This window comes from Aquarana catesbeiana, linkage group LG04, assembly GCF_042186555.1.
Source record: "Aquarana catesbeiana isolate 2022-GZ linkage group LG04, ASM4218655v1, whole genome shotgun sequence".
NCBI lineage: Eukaryota > Metazoa > Chordata > Amphibia > Anura > Ranidae > Aquarana > Aquarana catesbeiana.
Window position 1 is genome coordinate 186,995,153 of NC_133327.1, and position 18,969 is coordinate 187,014,121.

At 41.1% G+C, this 18,969-nt stretch overlaps 1 protein-coding gene across 5 annotated transcripts in view; it reads left to right on the plus strand.

Moving 5' to 3' along the window:
• The window catches only part of MED12L (mediator complex subunit 12L), a 777,103-nt gene that overhangs the window by 675,010 nt on the left and 83,124 nt on the right, over positions 1-18,969 (plus strand). For 2 of the 5 annotated variants that reach the window (XM_073625995.1, XM_073625994.1), the window contains exons 40-42: positions 1,227-1,310; positions 4,036-4,256; positions 15,731-15,884. The exons of 1 other annotated variant lie outside the window; for it this stretch is intronic. In XM_073625995.1, coding sequence (XP_073482096.1) covers positions 1,227-1,310; positions 4,036-4,256; positions 15,731-15,884 — 459 coding nt within the window. The remainder of the gene's footprint in view (positions 1-1,226; positions 1,311-4,035; positions 4,257-15,730; positions 15,885-18,969) is intronic. 2 more of the 5 variants (XM_073625996.1, XR_012243786.1) reach the window with 2 other exon arrangements.

Here is an 18,969-nt window from a genome sequence, read left to right on the forward strand (position 1 = left end):
ATGTGGTGGCTGCATTCGTTTTCTTTTCTTAGGCTTTTTTTCCCCTCTGATTTCACCTGGTGATCTGCCCAGTACCACACCAATTTCCTTTTATGCAACCCTTCTGGTCGGAGACACTGTACTAACCATGCAAGATTAGTACAGCAATCCCCCCTACTGAGCTGTTGTGTTCTGACAAGGGGGCGCCTCTGCCCTTCCCCCGCCAAGAACACTCCGATCAGCACTCTCTGCTATTGGCCTTTTCTTTTTTGAATCGGCAAATGTCTCCTGCTCGTGTGTACTGGGTTTAGCGTGCCAACACTCTGGATAAAGGAGCACAGGGGCACCTTTGGACAGCAGTATTGTCAGTCTGAGGGGAGGGGAGTGCTATATGGAGTAGCAGATTTAAATACACTAACAAAGTGAAGCCAAACTCCAGCTAATACTTTATAAGCAGTTACAGCAAACTGTTTTTTCTTTCTTTTGGGATAGTGTTTTTACATAAATAAATAAAAGCTGACAGTTGTAAGCACCCCTCATAGTGTTAAATGGTTTGCCTCATCTCTTTAACTGATACAGCGCTTCATGCCCCTAGTGTCATTTTAAGGAAATGTTATCACAGTACATTCGGCTGTGCCAATAACTAATGTAAGCACATACTGATTGCGTTTACTGTTATCTGACTAAATATTTCCTAATTATTAGTCAAATTTTACTTTTGCTTTGGTTAAGTTATGCAACTACACAAAAGGCAAAAAGGCCTTTTAGATTTTTCCTGTGCTGCATGGTCCAATATCCTATGCGTGGATGTGATCAGAGACAGATTAAGGCAAAATGGGGTCCCAGGCAAGGTAGTAGCTGTGGCCACCATCCCTTCAATTGATATTGCTAAGGGGATTACAAAAAGGCACAGCAAAGATACTCATATTCCTTTGTCTGTATTTGCATGGTCCCACCAGATAGCTGCCTCCAATTACATCTATGCTTGTGAAGTGATAGACAAGCACACAGCTTTAACCTACTCCTCTGTCTTACTGCAGAAGGATGAAGGTTCTAATTGGGCCCTTTTGACACCCACTATGCCCTTAGGCTCATTCCTAGGTTGCCTTGTGGTTTTTGGGCTCTGAGTGTGATATGGCAGTAGTTATAGTCCCAGTCATATGAAGACCCCTGACTAAAAGTTCAAACCCTCTGCTTTCTTAGCTATATGAAATGTACTTTATTTCTATTCTATATATTGTGTGCAGGGTCAAACAGTGGAACAGGCTGCTATGTTTTCTCCTCAAGTGCAACCACATGCCCAGCCTTATCCAAGCATTCAGCAAGCACAGGTAAATCCAATGCAGTACAGCCCAGATACTTAATAAGCAAACACCTATATTAGCTAATCTATGTACCATTTTGGATATTTTCTTACCATGATGTGATCTTGCTGCATGAAACACTGCCCGTGATTAGGAAAATTCTGTAAAATTAATTTATGGATTTTAAATTGTTATAGTCTATAGTTTGTTCCTAATTTATATTAGGAAGAAATATTGAGCGAGAGAGAGAGAGTGATGGATATGTGTGTATGTGTGAAGGATGGTGGGGGGGGAGTGCTTGTCTTGGTAAGGGTTTGAAAAATTGTCTACAATGATTGAACATATCCATGCTCTGTAAGGACACAGGTGTCTAGAAAAGCTTGCCCTGCCACCCTAACCCATTTCATGCTAACTTTTCAAGTGCAATAGAACAATAGACATCTTATTGTTTTTATTTTATATATGAGAAATATACATTACTTACACATGAAAATATGAAAAGCTAGCAAAGTGTACCCATTTCTTGAAACAGAAACCAGTGGTAGTCAGGTAGTCATAATAGCTTTTTTTTTTTTATAGTGTTGTATCTGTTTTAGTGTGTTGTGATAACCAACCATGCATTGAAAAAGCAGGGGTATTTCTCTACCACAACTATTGTTTCATTAATTTCAATGAAAAAAATGTGCCAGGAGGATGAGGATGATATGTGACCTGTCAAAGTAATTTGACTGTCTTCTCCTCCAAACATTGAATGTTCTCTGCAGGATTATTCATGTTATTAATACATGATGTGATCTGCACTAAGGGTTTGTCTATATACTGTATAAAGACAAAATATTGCCATTTGTTTGAGAATTTTCACAGTGGAGCAAAGTAAGTGATTATGTTACAGTGCTATTAGAGGAATGCTTTCATAAAGCGTATTGAATACAAATCTTTAACTGAAAAAAACTAAATCACATAATACAGCACACTTTACTCTATGTATAGGTTGTCTGGTTACCAAAACTGGAAGTGACAGTTCTTGTTTTGTAATACATTCTGCACTATCTTGCTTTTATAGTTCAGAAACTGTGTACACCAAACTTTACTCACTAATTGTCACCATAGCATAGGAAAATTGCTGTGCAATGTCTAGTGTGCTAAGTATGCTGGGGTGCTGCTATGTGCCATGTCTAGTGTTTTGGATATGGTGTATGTTGACATGTAGACATGTGCCATGTCTGTTGTGCTGGGTATACTGTATACTTCTAGGTGCCCTGTCTAGTGTACTGGATATGTTGTGTAACGCTGTGTGCTATCTCTGGTGTTGGGTATGCTATATACTGCTATGTGCCGTGTTTATTATGTGTTGCCATGTGCCATGTCTACTGTTTTTTAAAAAGCGTGTGCTGCTAAATGCCATGGCTAGTGTGTTTGGTATGGTGTGTGCTTCCATGTACCTTGTAGTGTACTAGGTATAGTTTGTGCTGTTATATGCCATGTCATGTTTAGTGTGTACTGCTACATGCCACATCTAGTGTGCTGGGTATGGTGTGTGATACTGTGTCCACTGTGCTGTATATGCTGTGTGGTGCTGTATGCTGTGTAGGTGTCATATCCATTATACAGGTAATAAAAATGTATTATTCAATGTAATTTTACAATCACTAGGAATTGGTAAAGCATCTGCATGGGCAGTCATTTAGCATAGGCTAGGCTAACACAACAGCCTTATCAGAGTGTTACCTCCAAATCTGCATGCACTACTGTGCTTAGAAATCACATAATCTACAGTATACAGTAAAATCTTTGATTGCGAGCGTAAAACATTCCAGAAACATGCTTTTAATCGAAAGCACTTGTATATCAAAGCGAATTTCCCCATAAGAAATAATGGAAACTCAAATAATTCGTTCCACAACCATTTATTCATAAGTCCTTCAGTTTTTAGTCCATATAAAAATATTATAGCAATGTGATAGGTTGTGTAACCATAAAATGTCCATCCACAAATGGAAGCCTCCACAAGGGGATTAGAAGCAAAATCCAGCAGGAGCTACAGAGTATAAAAGAGAAGTGAGGCACCTCTAAGTGTAACAATATGGTTACATTTAATGAAGGTACAACATTTAGAAACTCACATTGTTGATGGTTAAAAGAGATACATCTAAGTATGCAGGCATCCAGGGTAAAGCTGTCCACATAGACCATCCTCCGTACCGCCGGCTCTCACTGCTGTCAGTCTGCAATCGTGACCGGGAAGACTACCCCATAGTAGAGTGATCGAAGCGCTCATGGAGCACGGCATGGAAGGGACGTCGTCGACGGCGGTGAGGAGAATGGTCTATGTGGACAGCTTTACCCCGGATGCCTGCATACTTAGATGTGCCTGTTTTAATCATCAACCATGTGAGTTGCTAAATGTTGTACCTTCTTTAAATGTAACCATATTGCTACACTTAGAGGTGCCTCTGTTCTCTTTTTTACTCAGTTGTGACATGACACTTGTATATCAAGACATCGCTTGTATATCAAGTCAAAATTTATTTAAAAATGTTGCTTGTCTTGCAAAACACTCTCAAACCAAGTTACTCTCAAACCAAGGTTTTACTGTATATACATTTTATTCATAGATTACGTTTTATTTTTTTATTTAAACACATAACAAATTAATAATAACAGAACGCATTTATTATACTAAAAAACCTATACATTGCATGGCTGTGCTTTACTTTAACATTACTTATATATGTGTATTATTGTGTTTCAGCCCTTTCCACATGGGTATACAATGTATGGCACCCAGGTGCCAGTGCAGCAGCATCAAAGTGGCAATATATTACTTTCACCTAGTTATAATCCACGGACCAATGCCGCTGCTCTTCCAGGCTCTGACCTAGTAGAACGGCTACGACAGATGCAGCAACAGCCCAGTGGATACTTGCAACAGCAGGGAGCCACCTATATACAGTCCATGGCAAGTAATCAACGGTAAGATCCCACTGGAATTTTACCAAAGTGTATTACAAGTAAACTGCTAGACAGAACAGTAATTTTCCTGATATTTACTGATGAGTTTTGGTACTCCTAAAGCTTGTAGGCCTGTTATGAGAGAAACTGGGAGGGCTATGATTGTTGGCCTTCTTCTGGAAATACTAGCTGCCTGGCTGTTATGCTGAGTGTCTGGCTTCAGAACTTTTTAAGACCCCAAAGCTGGCCATACATGGGTTGAAATTTGGCCAGTCCAGCAAGCATATGACCTGAGAAGGAAGATTTCCCCCTTTCCCTCTAAAGATTCACTCTGTTAAAAATGTTGGTGCTTCTTGGGCTTTTCAGCAACAGGCAATGCTGTTACCTGTTCTTCTGCTCACACGTTTGCTAAGTTTTAATAGGTGTATGTTCAGGCATCAGTGGATGCTGGCTTTGGTCAGAAAGTTCTACAGGTGGCCCTCTAAGGGTCATTAACTTGTCTTGTTAGGGGATGTTTTGTTGTGTTGCCCATCCCTCATGGGATTGCTTGTGGACATCCCAGTGGTCTAAGCAATAGAAGATGGTATCCGGCCTTTAGGAAAACAGCTCACTTCACTTTATAGTTCATGATATATCCATGAGTCAGCAAGGGAATGGAACTTCAGGAGTAAACATCAATCCTGCAGCTCCTCCAACAGATCAGTGAGTGGTCCAGCCAGTAACATCCAAAGGAAACAGAGTAGCAGGGATTAAAAATTTGTAACACTTTATTTGTAAACACTTGTATCTACAGGGAGGTAGACTGTATTAGACTAAATTCACACTGGGGTTCGAGGCAAGTGTTTGAAAGGCATTAAAAATGTCCCTCAAACTCCTATGCAAATGATACAATGGACAGTACACAGTGCTGTTCACATGATCAAAACATGAAGTGTTAGCATCGCATTGCTTCAAAATTGAAGCCTCATGTCGGGTCAGGAGGTGCTTGAAGCCTTTCAACACCTCCCATTCAAGTCTATGACAACGCTTTGCAAACGTTCTGGCAGGCAGTTGTGGTGCGGTTGCGGGGCGTTAAGATTTGTTTATTTCCTGTAATGAAATAGGCGTTTGTGAAGCGGTTTTAAGGTGCCTTAACGCTAATCAAATGCTTCAAAACTGCCCATAGGGTGTTTGGGGAGCATTTTTAACTTGTCATTAATGCTTTAAAATGCCAGTCTAATGCACACACTAAAGTTCTTTAACACGAGTCTAACACCCATGCTAACGCTATAGGAGCATTTGTTAAGCATTAGAAATGAAGTCAAGTTTGAACAAGCCCTTAAGTTCACCATCATCTGGCTGGTCTTGTGCTTAATCCTGGGCATACTGACCACATCAATCCTTTTCTTCCATCTTGCCATGTTGATACCTCATCTCTCTGCATGATGAACCTAATACTGTCAACATCTTGTAAATGATACTCTTCTTTGCAAATAAGGTGTTGCAAGTTTTTAATCCCTGCACACTGCTACTCTGTTAACTTTGCTTCCCAATGGTCTAAGAATACCATTCCTATGTGCTGCATCCATGTACAATCAAGAACCCCCGGGTTTTTATTATATACCTGCCAAATTCTTTTTTTGAAATACATCACAGGGCACCGGACTCTTCTTGCTTTGTCTATGATCACACCTACAGTGGGGAAAATAATAACGTGATACCCTGCAGATTTTGTAAGTTCGCCCACTTACAACGAAATGAAGTGTCTATAATTTTTATCATAGGTGTATTTTAAATGATAGAGACAGAATATCAACCACAAATCCCCCCCCCCCCAAAAAAAAACACATTATATAAATGTTATAAATTGAGTTGCAGTTCAGTAAGTAAAATAAATATTTGATCTCCAAGCAGAACATGACTTAGTGGAGAAACCTTTGTTGGCAAACACAGGGGTAAGACGTTCCTTGTAATTGGTTACCAGGTTTGCACACATCTCAGGAGGGATTTTGGTCCACTCTTCTATACAGATCTTTTCTAAATCCTTAAGGTTTTTTTGGCTGTTGCTTGGCAACTCGAAGTTTTAGCTCCCTCCATAAATTTTCTATAGGATTAAGGTCTGGAGACAGGCTAGGCCACTCCATGACCTTAATGTGCTTCTTCTTGAGCCACTCCTTTGTTGCCTTGGTGGTATATTTTGGGTCATTGTCAAGTTGGAAGACCCATCCATGAACCATCTTCAGTGTTCTGGCTGAGGGAAGAAGGTTCTCATCCAAGATTTTACAATATGCGGCCCTGTCCGTTGACCCCTCAATGGAGCAAAGTCGGCCTGTACCTTTAGCAGAGAAACAGCCCCAAAGCATAATGTTTCCACCTCCCTGCTTGACTATAGGGATGGTGTTCTTAGGGATGTAGTCAGCATTTTACTTCCTCCAAACACAGCGAGTCGAGTTAATGCCAAAGAGCTCAGTTTTGGTCTCATCTGACCACTGCACATTTTTCCCAATCCTTCTCTGAATCATTTAGATGTTTATTGGAAAACTTCAGACAGGCCTGTACATGTGCCTTCTTGAGGAGGGTGACCTTGCAGGCGCTGCAGGATTTAAATCCATGGCGGCGTATTGTGTTTCCAATGGTTTGTTTGGTGATTGTGGTTCCAACTGCCTTGAGATCATTCACTATCCCCTCCCATGTAGTTCTGGGCTGATCCGTCACTTTGTTCATCCTTACCCCATGAAACAAAATCTTGCATGGAGCTCCAGACTGAGGGCAATAGATGGTTATTTTGCATTTCTTTCATTTGCGAATAATCACTCCAGTAGTTGTCTCCTTCTCACCAAACTTCTTGCTTATAATCTTGTAGCCCATTCCAGCCTTGTGTGGGTCTACAATCTTGTCCCTGACGTCCTTTGACAGCTCTTTGGTCCTGCCCACGATTGTGAGGTTTGAATGGAAGAAAGAGATTCTGTGGACAGGTGTCTTTTATACACATAACCAGTGGTCGTTAGGAGCACCTTCCTAAATTGACAATAGAACATTGTTTTCCTCTAAATGAGACTTTGTAAGGCAAGAGTCTTCAAACAGTATATCAAAATCACATATATAATTTTATTATCAAAAAAATTATTAAAATCATGACAGAGGACATGAAAAAACTTGGTAAAGATCACAATGACAATAGCATACAAAGGTACAGTACAATGGTAAACACTGAAAACCACACCGACTATTACAGCTGAGGTCTGCACATACAAGGAGGCCGACGCGTTTCGAGGTTTGGAACCTTTTCTTCAGGGGCAGATGATGAGATGTACATGTGGTTATCTGTACATTTACAAAGAAAGGGCAAAACATCTTAAAAACGTTCATGGTATGAGAAACAACATAGAATCATAACAGTCAGAAATGTTTAATATAAATGTTTAATATATTTAGATAATATTCTCACCATGTAGTTTTTTGAGCACACATTTAGACAGCATCCAGCTTTAAAAGAAAATCAGTGGGTACAGTGGCCTGCTGACAGGAAATGGACCTGTGGACCAACCCTAGCACCAAGGACATGGTATAGGCATGCAGCCCAGAAACAGGACACAAAGGGCGTCCTGATGACAGCTGTGGTGAATAGTGTATATCCCCTAAGACAAAAGGAAGGAACAATTTTAAAGAATCCAATCCATAGATATAAAAGGAAGAAAATCATCAACATCAAAAAAGATGTGTATATTGATATTAATATAATGGGAATATCAATCAGTCCACCAGCTTACCTATAGGCTCATACAGAGTGGAGATCACTCCTAACAGGTAGGAGGAAATCGCATGGAACTTTAGCAGGGTAGGGATGAATGTTGAATCCCTCCATGTGACCAAGTCTCACATCAGGAGGGAGAACAACATGGTTGGACACATCAGCATATAATGGCTGAAAAACAAAAAGTATTGTGTGATTAATTAAAATCACAAGGGAACCAATATACATAAAACACTGCTGCAAGCAGTGTCCCAGCACAGCTAATCCACACCACATTGATGTGTGACTTGGCTTGCGTGTGCTGGGCTCACCTAACCCCTGTCTCCAGACAGAGCCTACAATTGTAGGAATAGAGATGAGCCGGTTACCTTGAAGAGTGGTAGAGTTGAACAGCCAGTCCGTGCAGGCATAAGACTGGCCATTCAAAACATGAGGCATTTCTAATACCGCTCATTAGTGTAAACATCAGCAACAGCTGATGAGCCAGTGAGCGTCATGGACAGTGGGAGGGGGGAGGAGGGATCGCCCTCCTTGGTCCCACCCACGTATCAGAGCACAGAGGGAGGAAACATCCAGCTCTGGCAACAGCTGACACGTGCTGGGAGGGGACCGGTGTCCGCGTCGGGGACCCGCGGTGCGTTGATCGCCATGGTGACGGGACAGACACATTGCCCTGATCATGTGGGATCACTGAGACGGGAGGCCAAAAGCGCCAGAGGGAAGGAATGGCACATTGGCCACCGTGCGCCGAGTGGACTGCTAAGGCGCATGCCGACCATCCCTCCAGCGCAGTATTGGTCCAAGAGCCAGATCCACAGCATTGCAGAGAACTAGTACCCAGGACTCTATGGAGAAAGAAAGAATGTATAAATAGGAATCCACGACAGTGGAGAAGCATACCAGAAGAAAAACAGAAAAAAAAAAACCTAAAGAAAGCAACAGACAGACAAAATAATATCAATAACAGCATATATGAAAAAATTATATATAAAGTAACAAATAGGAAGAAGAAGAATTGTCAGATTGTAAGCTGGTGCTAACATATGTAGCGGGCATGTAATATAATTAGAGCATGTGCACATAATTAAATTGGAATATCCAGCATAAATTCAACCTGATTGGCCTGTATTGATATAAAGTCTAATGATGACCAGCCTGCCCGTTTCACTAAAATTCGAATAGGAGTTTTGTGGCTTACAGGGAAGGGCATGCATATAGCATTGAATCATAATTGGTGAAGATTTAAAAAAAACTGAGGTGTGTTTACCTCGGAGGGGTCCCACTCGGGGCCCCCGGAGATAAAATCCTCCAAAAGGGTCGAAATGAAATGGCATCATTCAAGCCAGGAGGCTTAGTAGCCTGTAGGCGATAGATCCATTTCTGTTCTTTCTGCAACAGAATTTTATTCCAATCCCCGCCACGTAACCCTGGATGGACACGATCCAGAATCAAAAAGGACACTTTGGGGAAGTTGCCTGCGTGAATGCCGAGTCATGTCTTCCCAGTGGTAAGCTGGGATTGCAGGATTTCATAGCGGCTATGCCCGCCGCCAGAACTCCTGACTAGTTTTGCCCACATAGTAGCATGCACACTCGCAAATCAACAGGTATACCACACCTATTGTTTTACAATTTGCGAAGTGTTTAGGAGCATACTTGTGGCCATTCGGTAGTTTAATGCTAGGTTTGATGTTCATAAACTGACAGTATGGGCATCTGCCACACCGAAAGGTGCCAGGGCATTTGCAGGGGTCACGTTTACCCACGCCTCCCCCTGAAAATTCACTGGATATTAAATTGTCCCTGATGGATTTGGCCCGCTTAAAAGTGAAGGATGGTTTGTCCAGCACAAAGGGGCTTTTTTAGGATCTAGTTTTAGGACATGCCAATATCTTTCAACAATGTTTTTCACGGTCCTGTGTTGGTTGGAATACCTAGTTATAATCCGAATGAGGTTGATTTTATTGATCTTGGGTTCTGCATTGAAAATTAGTGCATGTCTAGGTTTCAAACATGCCCATCTGAAGGCCCTCTTTAAACATGTTTTGGAGTACCCACGTGTCAGGAGTCGCTCCTTCAGCATGTCTGCCTCTCTCTTAAATACAGTGTCGTCAGTGCAGTTCCTCCTGACCCGTAGGTACTGACTGTAGGGAATTGAACGGATCAGGGGTTGGGGGTGAAAGCTGGTGGCATGTAGGATGGAATTTCCAGATGTCGGTTTACGGTACAGGGAACTGGTTAGTGAACCATCCTGTTGCTTATGGATGGTCACATCCAGAAAAGTAATCTCATGTTCGTGGAATGTCATGGTAAGAGTGAGATTGAATGGGTTGGTATTTAATTTTTGAACAAAAGTTAGATTGTCCAGGGTACCGTCCCAGACAAGCAAAATGTCATCTATGTACCTATGCCATATCACCACATTGGCCATGTGGGGACAGGTAGATGTGGACTGTTCCAACCAGCTTTCCCATTCCCCCAGGTACAGGTTCGCGTATGATGGGACACAGGACGTCCCCATAGCGACCCCTGTACCTGGAGGAAAAAGTCACCTTTAAACATAAAATAATTGTGATGCAGGATGCTTCAACGTCCAAGGCCACCAATAATGATTTTGGTGGAACGTGGATGCTGTCTATGATTTGCAAAAGATACATGCTTAACACATATGGCCGCAGATGTCCGTCTATATATTGGCTTAATTTCTCCGTAAGGGACCCGTGTCCCGAAATTATTGGCCGGCCTGATGGTTTACGTATATCTTTATGCAGTTTGGGTAAAGCATAAAACGTTGGGGTGCGGGGTAAAGCAGTTCTAATAAAATCATGCTCTGATTTTGTGAGTGGTGGCCTTGAACGTTGAAACATTGTATAGTTCAATACCTCATGAAAAAGGACTGGCTTGCATTCGACATGTGCTGTCACGAGATGCCCATCTGAGTGACGGAAAAAGACATTTCCTAATTGATGCTCTAGATTTCATCCTGCATCACAATTATTTTATGTTTAACGGTGACTTTTTCCTCCAGGTACAGGGGGTCGCTATGGGGATGTCCTGTGCCCCATCATACATGAACCTGTGCCTGGGGGAATGGGAAAGCTGGTTGGAACAGTCCACATCTACCTGTCCCCACATGGCCAATGTGGTGATATGGCGTCGGTACATAGACGACATTTTGCTTGTCTGGTACGGTACCCCGGACAATCTCCTAACTTTTGTGCAAAAATTAAATACCAACCCATTCAATCTCACTCTTACCATGACATTCCACGAACATGAGATTACTTTTCTGGATGTGACCATCCATAAGCAACAGAATGGTTCACTAACCAGTTCCCTGTACCGTAAACCGACATCTGGAAATTCCATCCTACATGCCACCAGCTTTCACCCCCAACCCCTGATCCGTTCGATTCCCTACAGTCAGTACCTATGGGTCAGGAGGAACTGCACTGATGACACTGTATTTAAGAGAGAGGCAGACAGGCTGAGGGAGAGACTCCTGACACGTGGGTACTCCAAAACATGTTTAAAGAGGGCCTTCAGACGGGCATGTTTGAAACCTAGACATGCACTAATTTTCAATGCAGAACCCAAGATCAATAAAATCAACCCCATTCGGATTATAACTAGGTATTCCAACCAACACAGGACCGTGAAAAACATTGTTGAAAGATATTGGCATGTCCTAAAACTAGATCCCACCATTGGCCCCTTTGTGCAGGACAAACCATCCTTCACTTTTAAGCGAGCCAAATCCATCAGGGACAATTTAATATCCAGTGAATTTTCAGGGGGAGGCGTGGGTAAACGTGACCCCTGCAAACGCCCTGGCACCTTTCGGTGTGGCAGATGCCCATACTGTCAGTTTATGAACATCAAACCCAACATTAAACTACCGAATGGCCACAAGTATGCTCCTAAACACTTCGCAAATTGTAAAACAATAGGTGTGGTATACCTGTTGATTTGCGAGTGTGCATGCTACTATGTGGGCAAAACTAGTCAGGAGTTCTGGCGGCGGGCATAGCCGCTATGAAATCCTGCAATCCCAGCTTACCACTGGGAAGACATGTCTCGACGTTTCACACAGGCAACTTCCCCAAAGTGTCCTTTTTGATTCTGGATCGTGTCCATCCAGGGTTACGCGGCGGGGATTGGAATAAAATTCTGTTGCAGAAAGAACAGAAATGGATCTATCGCCTACAGGCTACTAAGCCTCCTGGCTTGAATGATGCCATTTCATTATGACCCTTTTTGGAGGGTATTACCTTTGGGGGCCCCAAGTGGGACCCCTCCGAGGTAAACACACCTCAGTTTTTGTAAAATCTTCACCAATTATGATTCAATGCTATATGCATGCTCTTCCCTGTAAGCCACAAAACTCCTATTCGAATTTTAGTGAAACGGGCAGGCTGGTCATCATTAGACTTTTTATTAATACAGGCCAATCAGGTTATGCTGGATATTCCAATTTAATTATGTGCACATGCTCTAATTATATTACATGCCCGCTATATATGTTGGCACCAGCTTACAATCTGACGATTCTTCTTCTTCCTATTTGTTACTTTATATATAATTTTTTCATATATGCTGTTATTGATATTATTTTGTCTGTCTGTTGCTTTCTTTAGGTTTTTTTTTTTCTGTTTTTCTTCTGGTATGCTTCTCCACTGTCGTGGATTCCTATTTATACATTCTTTCTTCCTCCATAGAGTCCTGGGTACTAGTGCTCTGCAATGCTGTGGATCTGGCTCTTGGACCAATACTGCGCTGGAGAGACGGTCGGCATGCGCCTTAGTAGTCCACTCGGTGCACGGGGGCCAATGTGCCATTCCTTCCCTCTGGCGCTTTTGGCCTATCATCTTAGTGATCGCACATGATTGGGGCAATGTGTCTGTCTCGTCACCATGGCGATCAATGCGCCGTGGGTCCCCAACGCGGACACCGGTCCCCTCCCAGCACGTGTCAGCTGTTGCCAGAGCTGGATGTTTCCTCCCTCTGTGCTCTGAAACATGGGTGGGACCAAGTAGGCGGGCCTGTGGGCCGGGGATTCAGAGAGTGATCCCTCCCCCTCCCGCTGTCCATGATGCTCACTGGCTCATCAGCTGTTGCTGATGTTTACACTAATGAGCGGTATTAGAAAAGCCTCATGTTTTGAACGGTCAGTCTCATGCCTGCATAGGCGTCGGACCGGCCGTTCAACTCTACCACTCTTCAAGGTAACCGGCTCATCTCTATTCCTACAATTGTAGGCTCTGTCTAGAGACAGGGGTTAGGTGAGCCCAGCACACGCAAGCCAACTCACACATCAATGTGCTGTGGATTAGCTGTGCTGGGACACTGCTTGCAGCAGTGTTATTTGTATATTAGTTCCCTTGTGATTTTAATTAATCACACAATACTTTTTGTTTTTGTTTTTCAGCCATTATATGCTGATGTGTCCAACCATGTTGTTCTCCCTCCTGATGTGAGACCTGGTCACACGGAGAGATTCAACATTCATCCCTACCCTGCTAAAGTGCCAATGCGATTTCCTCCTACCTGTTGGGAGTGATCTCCACTCTGTATGAGCCTATAGGTAAGCTGGTGGACTGATTGATATCCCCATTATATTAATATCAATATACACTAGATATAAGGTCCATCTTTTTTGATCTTGATGATTTTCTGCCTTTTATCTATGGATTGGATTCTATTAGATTGTTCCTTCCTTTTGTCTTAGGGGATATACACTATTCACCACAGCTGTCATCAGTGCCGTTACTTTGCGGGTGGGAGGATGCCCTTTGTGTCTTGTTTCTGGGCTGCATGCCTATACCCTGTCCTTGGTGCTAGGGTTGGTCCACAGGTCCGTTTCCTGTCAGCGGGCCACTGTACCCACTGATTTTCTTTTAAAGCTGGATGCTCCCTAAATGTGTGCTCAAAAAACTACATGGTGAGAATATTATCTAAATATATTAAACATTTCTGACTGTTATGATCATATGTTGTTTCTCATACCGTGAACGTTTTTTAAGATGTTTTGCCCTTTCTTTGTACATGATAACCACCTATCTCATCATCTGCCCCTGAAGAAGAGGTTCCAACCTAATTAAAACCTCGAAACGCGTCGGACTCTTTGTATGTGCAGACATCACCCGTAATAGTCGGTGTGGTTTTCTGTGTTTATCGTTGTACCTTTATATGCTATTGTCATTGTGATCACCACTTGAATTGTCAGCATCCTTATCTTTTTACCAAGTTTTTTTCATGTCTTCTGTCATGATTTTAATAATTTTTTTGATAATAAAATTATATATGTGATTTTGATATACTGTTTGAAGACTCTTGCCTTACAAAGTCCCATTTAGAGGAAAACAATGTTCTATTGTACAGTTTCATAGGGATGTGGGCAAGCTGTCTTCTTCCCTAAGGCTACCGTCACCACCCTCATTCTTAAATTGACAGGACTAATCTGTGTACCACACGAGCACATACTGAAGCCAGTCTGTGGGAGCCAGAATTATTGTTGGTTGGTAGGGGATCAAATAATTATTTTACTTACTGAACTGTAACTCAATTTATAACATTTGTATCATGTTTTTCTGGATTTTTTGTTGATATTCTGTCTCTATCATTTAAAATACACCTATGATAAAAAATTATAGACCCTTCATTTCTTTGTAAGTGGGCAAACTTACTAAATCTGCAGGGGATCAACTAATTATTTTCCCCACTGTATATTGTTTGCTAACTAAAGCGAGGCATGCTGAGAATGGGAGCAGTTATGAAGGGTTGGGTTTTAGTTTTGCTATGTGTCCAATTATGAATCCAATGGTCTCATACCGCGTACACACGATTGGAAATGCCGCCAGCAAAACTCAGATGAGAGCTTTTTGTCGGAAAATACGGCCTTGTGTATGCTCCATCAGTCTTTTGCTGGCGGAATTCCATTGAGAGCATATTCTCTATTTTTTGGTTGGGAAAAGTTCCTATTCTGAAATGCGATCGTCTGTATGCAATTCGGACGCGCAGAAAACGACGCATGCTCAGAAACAATTTGACGCATGCTCGGAAGCATTGGACTTCATTTTCTCGGCTCGTCGTAGTGTTGTACGTCACCGCGTTCTTGACGGTGGAAAGTTCAGAGAACGTTTGTGTGACCGTGTGTATGCAAGGCAAGCTTGAGCAGAATTCCGTCGTAAAAACCATCCAAGTTTTTTCTGACGGAAATTCTGATCGTGTGTACGTGGCAAAAGAGTAAAATTTCCGTGTGTTGTGATGTACTTTAAGAAAAAGATTTTACAGGTAAGTCAAAAACTCAGTATTTTAATGTAACACGATAATGCAAATGGCAGTGATTATGTGTACAACACCACCAGTTTTTGACTTTCAGTATTAAATAACTGATTTATGATTTCTGAAGGTGTCTGAAAGGTTTATTTTGGTCTTAGACTATCCAGGGGTTATCTTTGTAAAGTGCTGTTTTCCTCACTACAGGTGTGCTTTAACTCGTTCTTGTAGAACCAAAATTAATTTTAGAATCTGTTTAGGAATTTGGAAGTTAATATTAGTAGACCTGTTTTATTCATTAAGATAGCATGGTCTAGAGGCAAACAAGGTGTAGACATTCCTCCTGATTTCAGCTCAGAAAGTGTGAGTGACAACTGATTTGCAAATGGCTTACGTTATTCTCTCAAGGCATGTTACATGCTTAGGCACAGGAACTGTGCTGGAAGCTTCAGCAATATTAACCATCACATGTTTTTCTCATCCAGGTTTACTCATCCAGCTTTGCAGAATGCTTTGGTTGGAGGAGGTCTTGAGCAAGGAACCACCCAAGTCCCTCACACGAACATTAACTCAGTGCAACTTAATCCAGAGCAAGCTAGACAAAGACAACAGCAAATGCGCCAGCAAAGGCTTGTACAGGTAGAAAGAACAGACTGTTAACACATTAAGAGTTCCCAATAAGTCCCACCACTGCCAGCAAAAATCGCAGCTTCGTTAAATCCATCTGTTTGGAACATTAATGTTTAATGTAAATCTTTTGTACTCAGTTTTTTACTTGGCATTTTTGTACAGTTTAAAAAGAAATGTCTACATTCAGCTTGTTTATTAAGGGGTACAAATTCTTGAAGAGCACACATACTGTATATTTTACATTTATTCAATTACAAAGTTGGTTATATACAGTAGTCAAATGAATGACTGGTGAGAAACTGAATAGAATACAATAGCTTGGAAAGAATACATAGCTTGGAAAGAGGGACACCTTTTAGCACATAACATTTAGCCAGTGGACGCACCTTTTCCATGCCCCTGCTCACATGGCCCACAAGGTATTAAAGTACAAGAATGCTCACTTAAACCCTGTGGGGCTTTTTACTGTTACTTTTCCTTTATATTAACATTTAAAAGCACCAGTGCAGTAATCTGTGGGATGAATGAAATGTGTAATGCAATCTAAAACTCTGACAGTTAAATAGTATACGTATTTATATAGATCTCTAACTTGTATCAATCATTGCAATTTGCACCTTCAATCTCATTGCAGCTTGCATCTTTGTTTAACAGAAGTCTATGCAAGTCGCAATGAAATCGGCAAAAAGTAGTGCGGGAACCTTTTTCAACGTCACTGAGACACAAGTGGTGGCAATTTGAATGGTTCCATTGCCGACAATGGGGTGTGACTTGTCATGAGATTTGGAACTGTCAAGTCGAATGACAAATCACACTGATGTGAACAGGGTTTAAAAGAGGGACATTTAGAGAGAAAAGAAAAATAGAGGTATTTTATTCCAAAGAGGAACATTACCTCAGATGAGGGACAGTTGAGAGCTAAAAAAAATTTAACTCCAATTCCAAAAAAGTTGGGATGCTGTGTAAAATCTACATAAAAACAGAATGCAACAATTGCAAATCCCATAGTTTATATACTGTGAATTGTAATTCCTTCTTTCATGAAAAATATCAATAAATAAGAACGAAAACATATCAAATGTTTAAACTGAGAAATGTACCATTTAAGGAAAAAAAATAAGGTAATTTTGCAATTGATGACAGGAATATGTTTCAAAAAGAGTTGGGACAGGGCCATGTTTACCAAGGTACAACATCTACTCATCTTTTAACAATACTCTATAATCATCTGGGAACTGAGGAGACCAGTTGCTGGAGTTTTGGGAGAGGAACCTTGTCCCTTTCTTGCCTGGTATACGATTCTAACTGCTCAACAGCTCTTCGTTGTTAGAACCACTTACTTTGACAGCTTTTTTTTTTGCCCTGTCCCAACTTTTTTGAGTCGTGTTGCTACCATCAATTTCAAAATTACCTTATTTGTTTCTTAAAATGGTACATTTTCTCAGTTTAAGCATTTGATATGTTTTTTTTATTTTCTATTGTGAAATAAATGTGGATCATGAGATTTGCAAATCACCGCATTCTGTGTTTATGTAGATTTTACACAGCGTCCCAACTTTTTTGGAATTGGGGTTGTACAGTATATATTTCTCTATCATCCATTAGGTTGATAATAATTAAGCAAACTAAGGTTATACTGCTGTCTACAGAAGAAATGGATACTAGGCACATCGAAAACCAAAGACCAGACACTGGGGGTGATTTACTAAGAAGAATGCACTGCACCAGTTCATACATTAATTGATGCACCAGAAAAGTCATTAATCGAACACGCAAAACGGCGCACATTGAAGCAGAAATAGCGATAAGAAGTACCCGCATATGTAAACTGCAACTGGCGCTAGGGTAACTGCCGTTTTCTCATTGATAATAGCGCACACCCAATACAATTGGTTAATTTCATCTCATTGGATATGTCTTGTTAGGCAATTAGTAGGTGTTCTCAGTTAATTAACCATTTTGATGCTAATCTCATTCCTATCACTGCTAATATATCTTTGAAATGTGTTTTTTTTTTATTTTTTTATACCCAAATCTTTCAATACATTACAAAGAACAGAGAAGTGTTTCTAAATCCAATACATTTATTTTTTCAGATCTTAATCTTTAAAGGTGACCATACACTGCAATCAGTTAGATCTTACATAGATTAGATTTAGTGCAAGAGCCTGTTTGATTTCCTATAATTTGAATTAATTGTTCAAGTGTGTCTTTCTATTACCTATTTTGCCTAAATATCGAGTTGTACAGAGATTGGCTATTCAGATTGCAAAGTTCATGGCCATCCTAAGTGCCAGATTTGGAATGTAGATGTGCCATGACCCACTTATATTTTACAAATGATATTTCTTGGGCATTATACAAGGCACATGAAAAACTGCCTTTTTTCAAGACATGCTGGAGTGATCAGGATTCTTCAAACTACAGCTCTTCAGCTGTTGCAGAACCACACATCCCATGAGACATTGTAAAACTCTGACATTCACAGACATGACTAGGCATGATGAGAATTGTAGTTCCTGAAAAACTGGAGGGCCAAAATTTGAAGACCCCTGTGCTATACCATTATTATGCCTCCAGAATTGGGAGTGTGGCATCTACCCAACTTCTCTCTGCTAGTGGACACAAGAACCTACATCTATAGAAATCTATCTATCTATCTATCTATCTATCTATCTATCTATCTATCTATCTATCTATCTATCTATCTATCTATCTATCTATCTATCTTATATATACGGTATATAGATATAGATATATCTATATATACACACACACTGAAGCAGTAAGCAATATACATTGACCCGGAAGTGAATCTGTACACAGGATATAGGTGTGTGTTTTGAGGCCAAATCATTTAAACATACACACATGACCCACACAAACACCACCCCATGTAAAAATAAATAAAAAATTATCTTAATTTGCAAATAAAGATCATCTCTTTCTCAGAGAACAGTGAGCGGGTGCATGGTGGTGGGAAGAAATTAGCAGCAGTACAAGCAACTTCCTGGAGGGGCATGATGTCATTCCTGTGTGCTGGCCACCACTTCTGGGAACCAGATATGCGCCAAGGGTACATACCTCCGTGCAC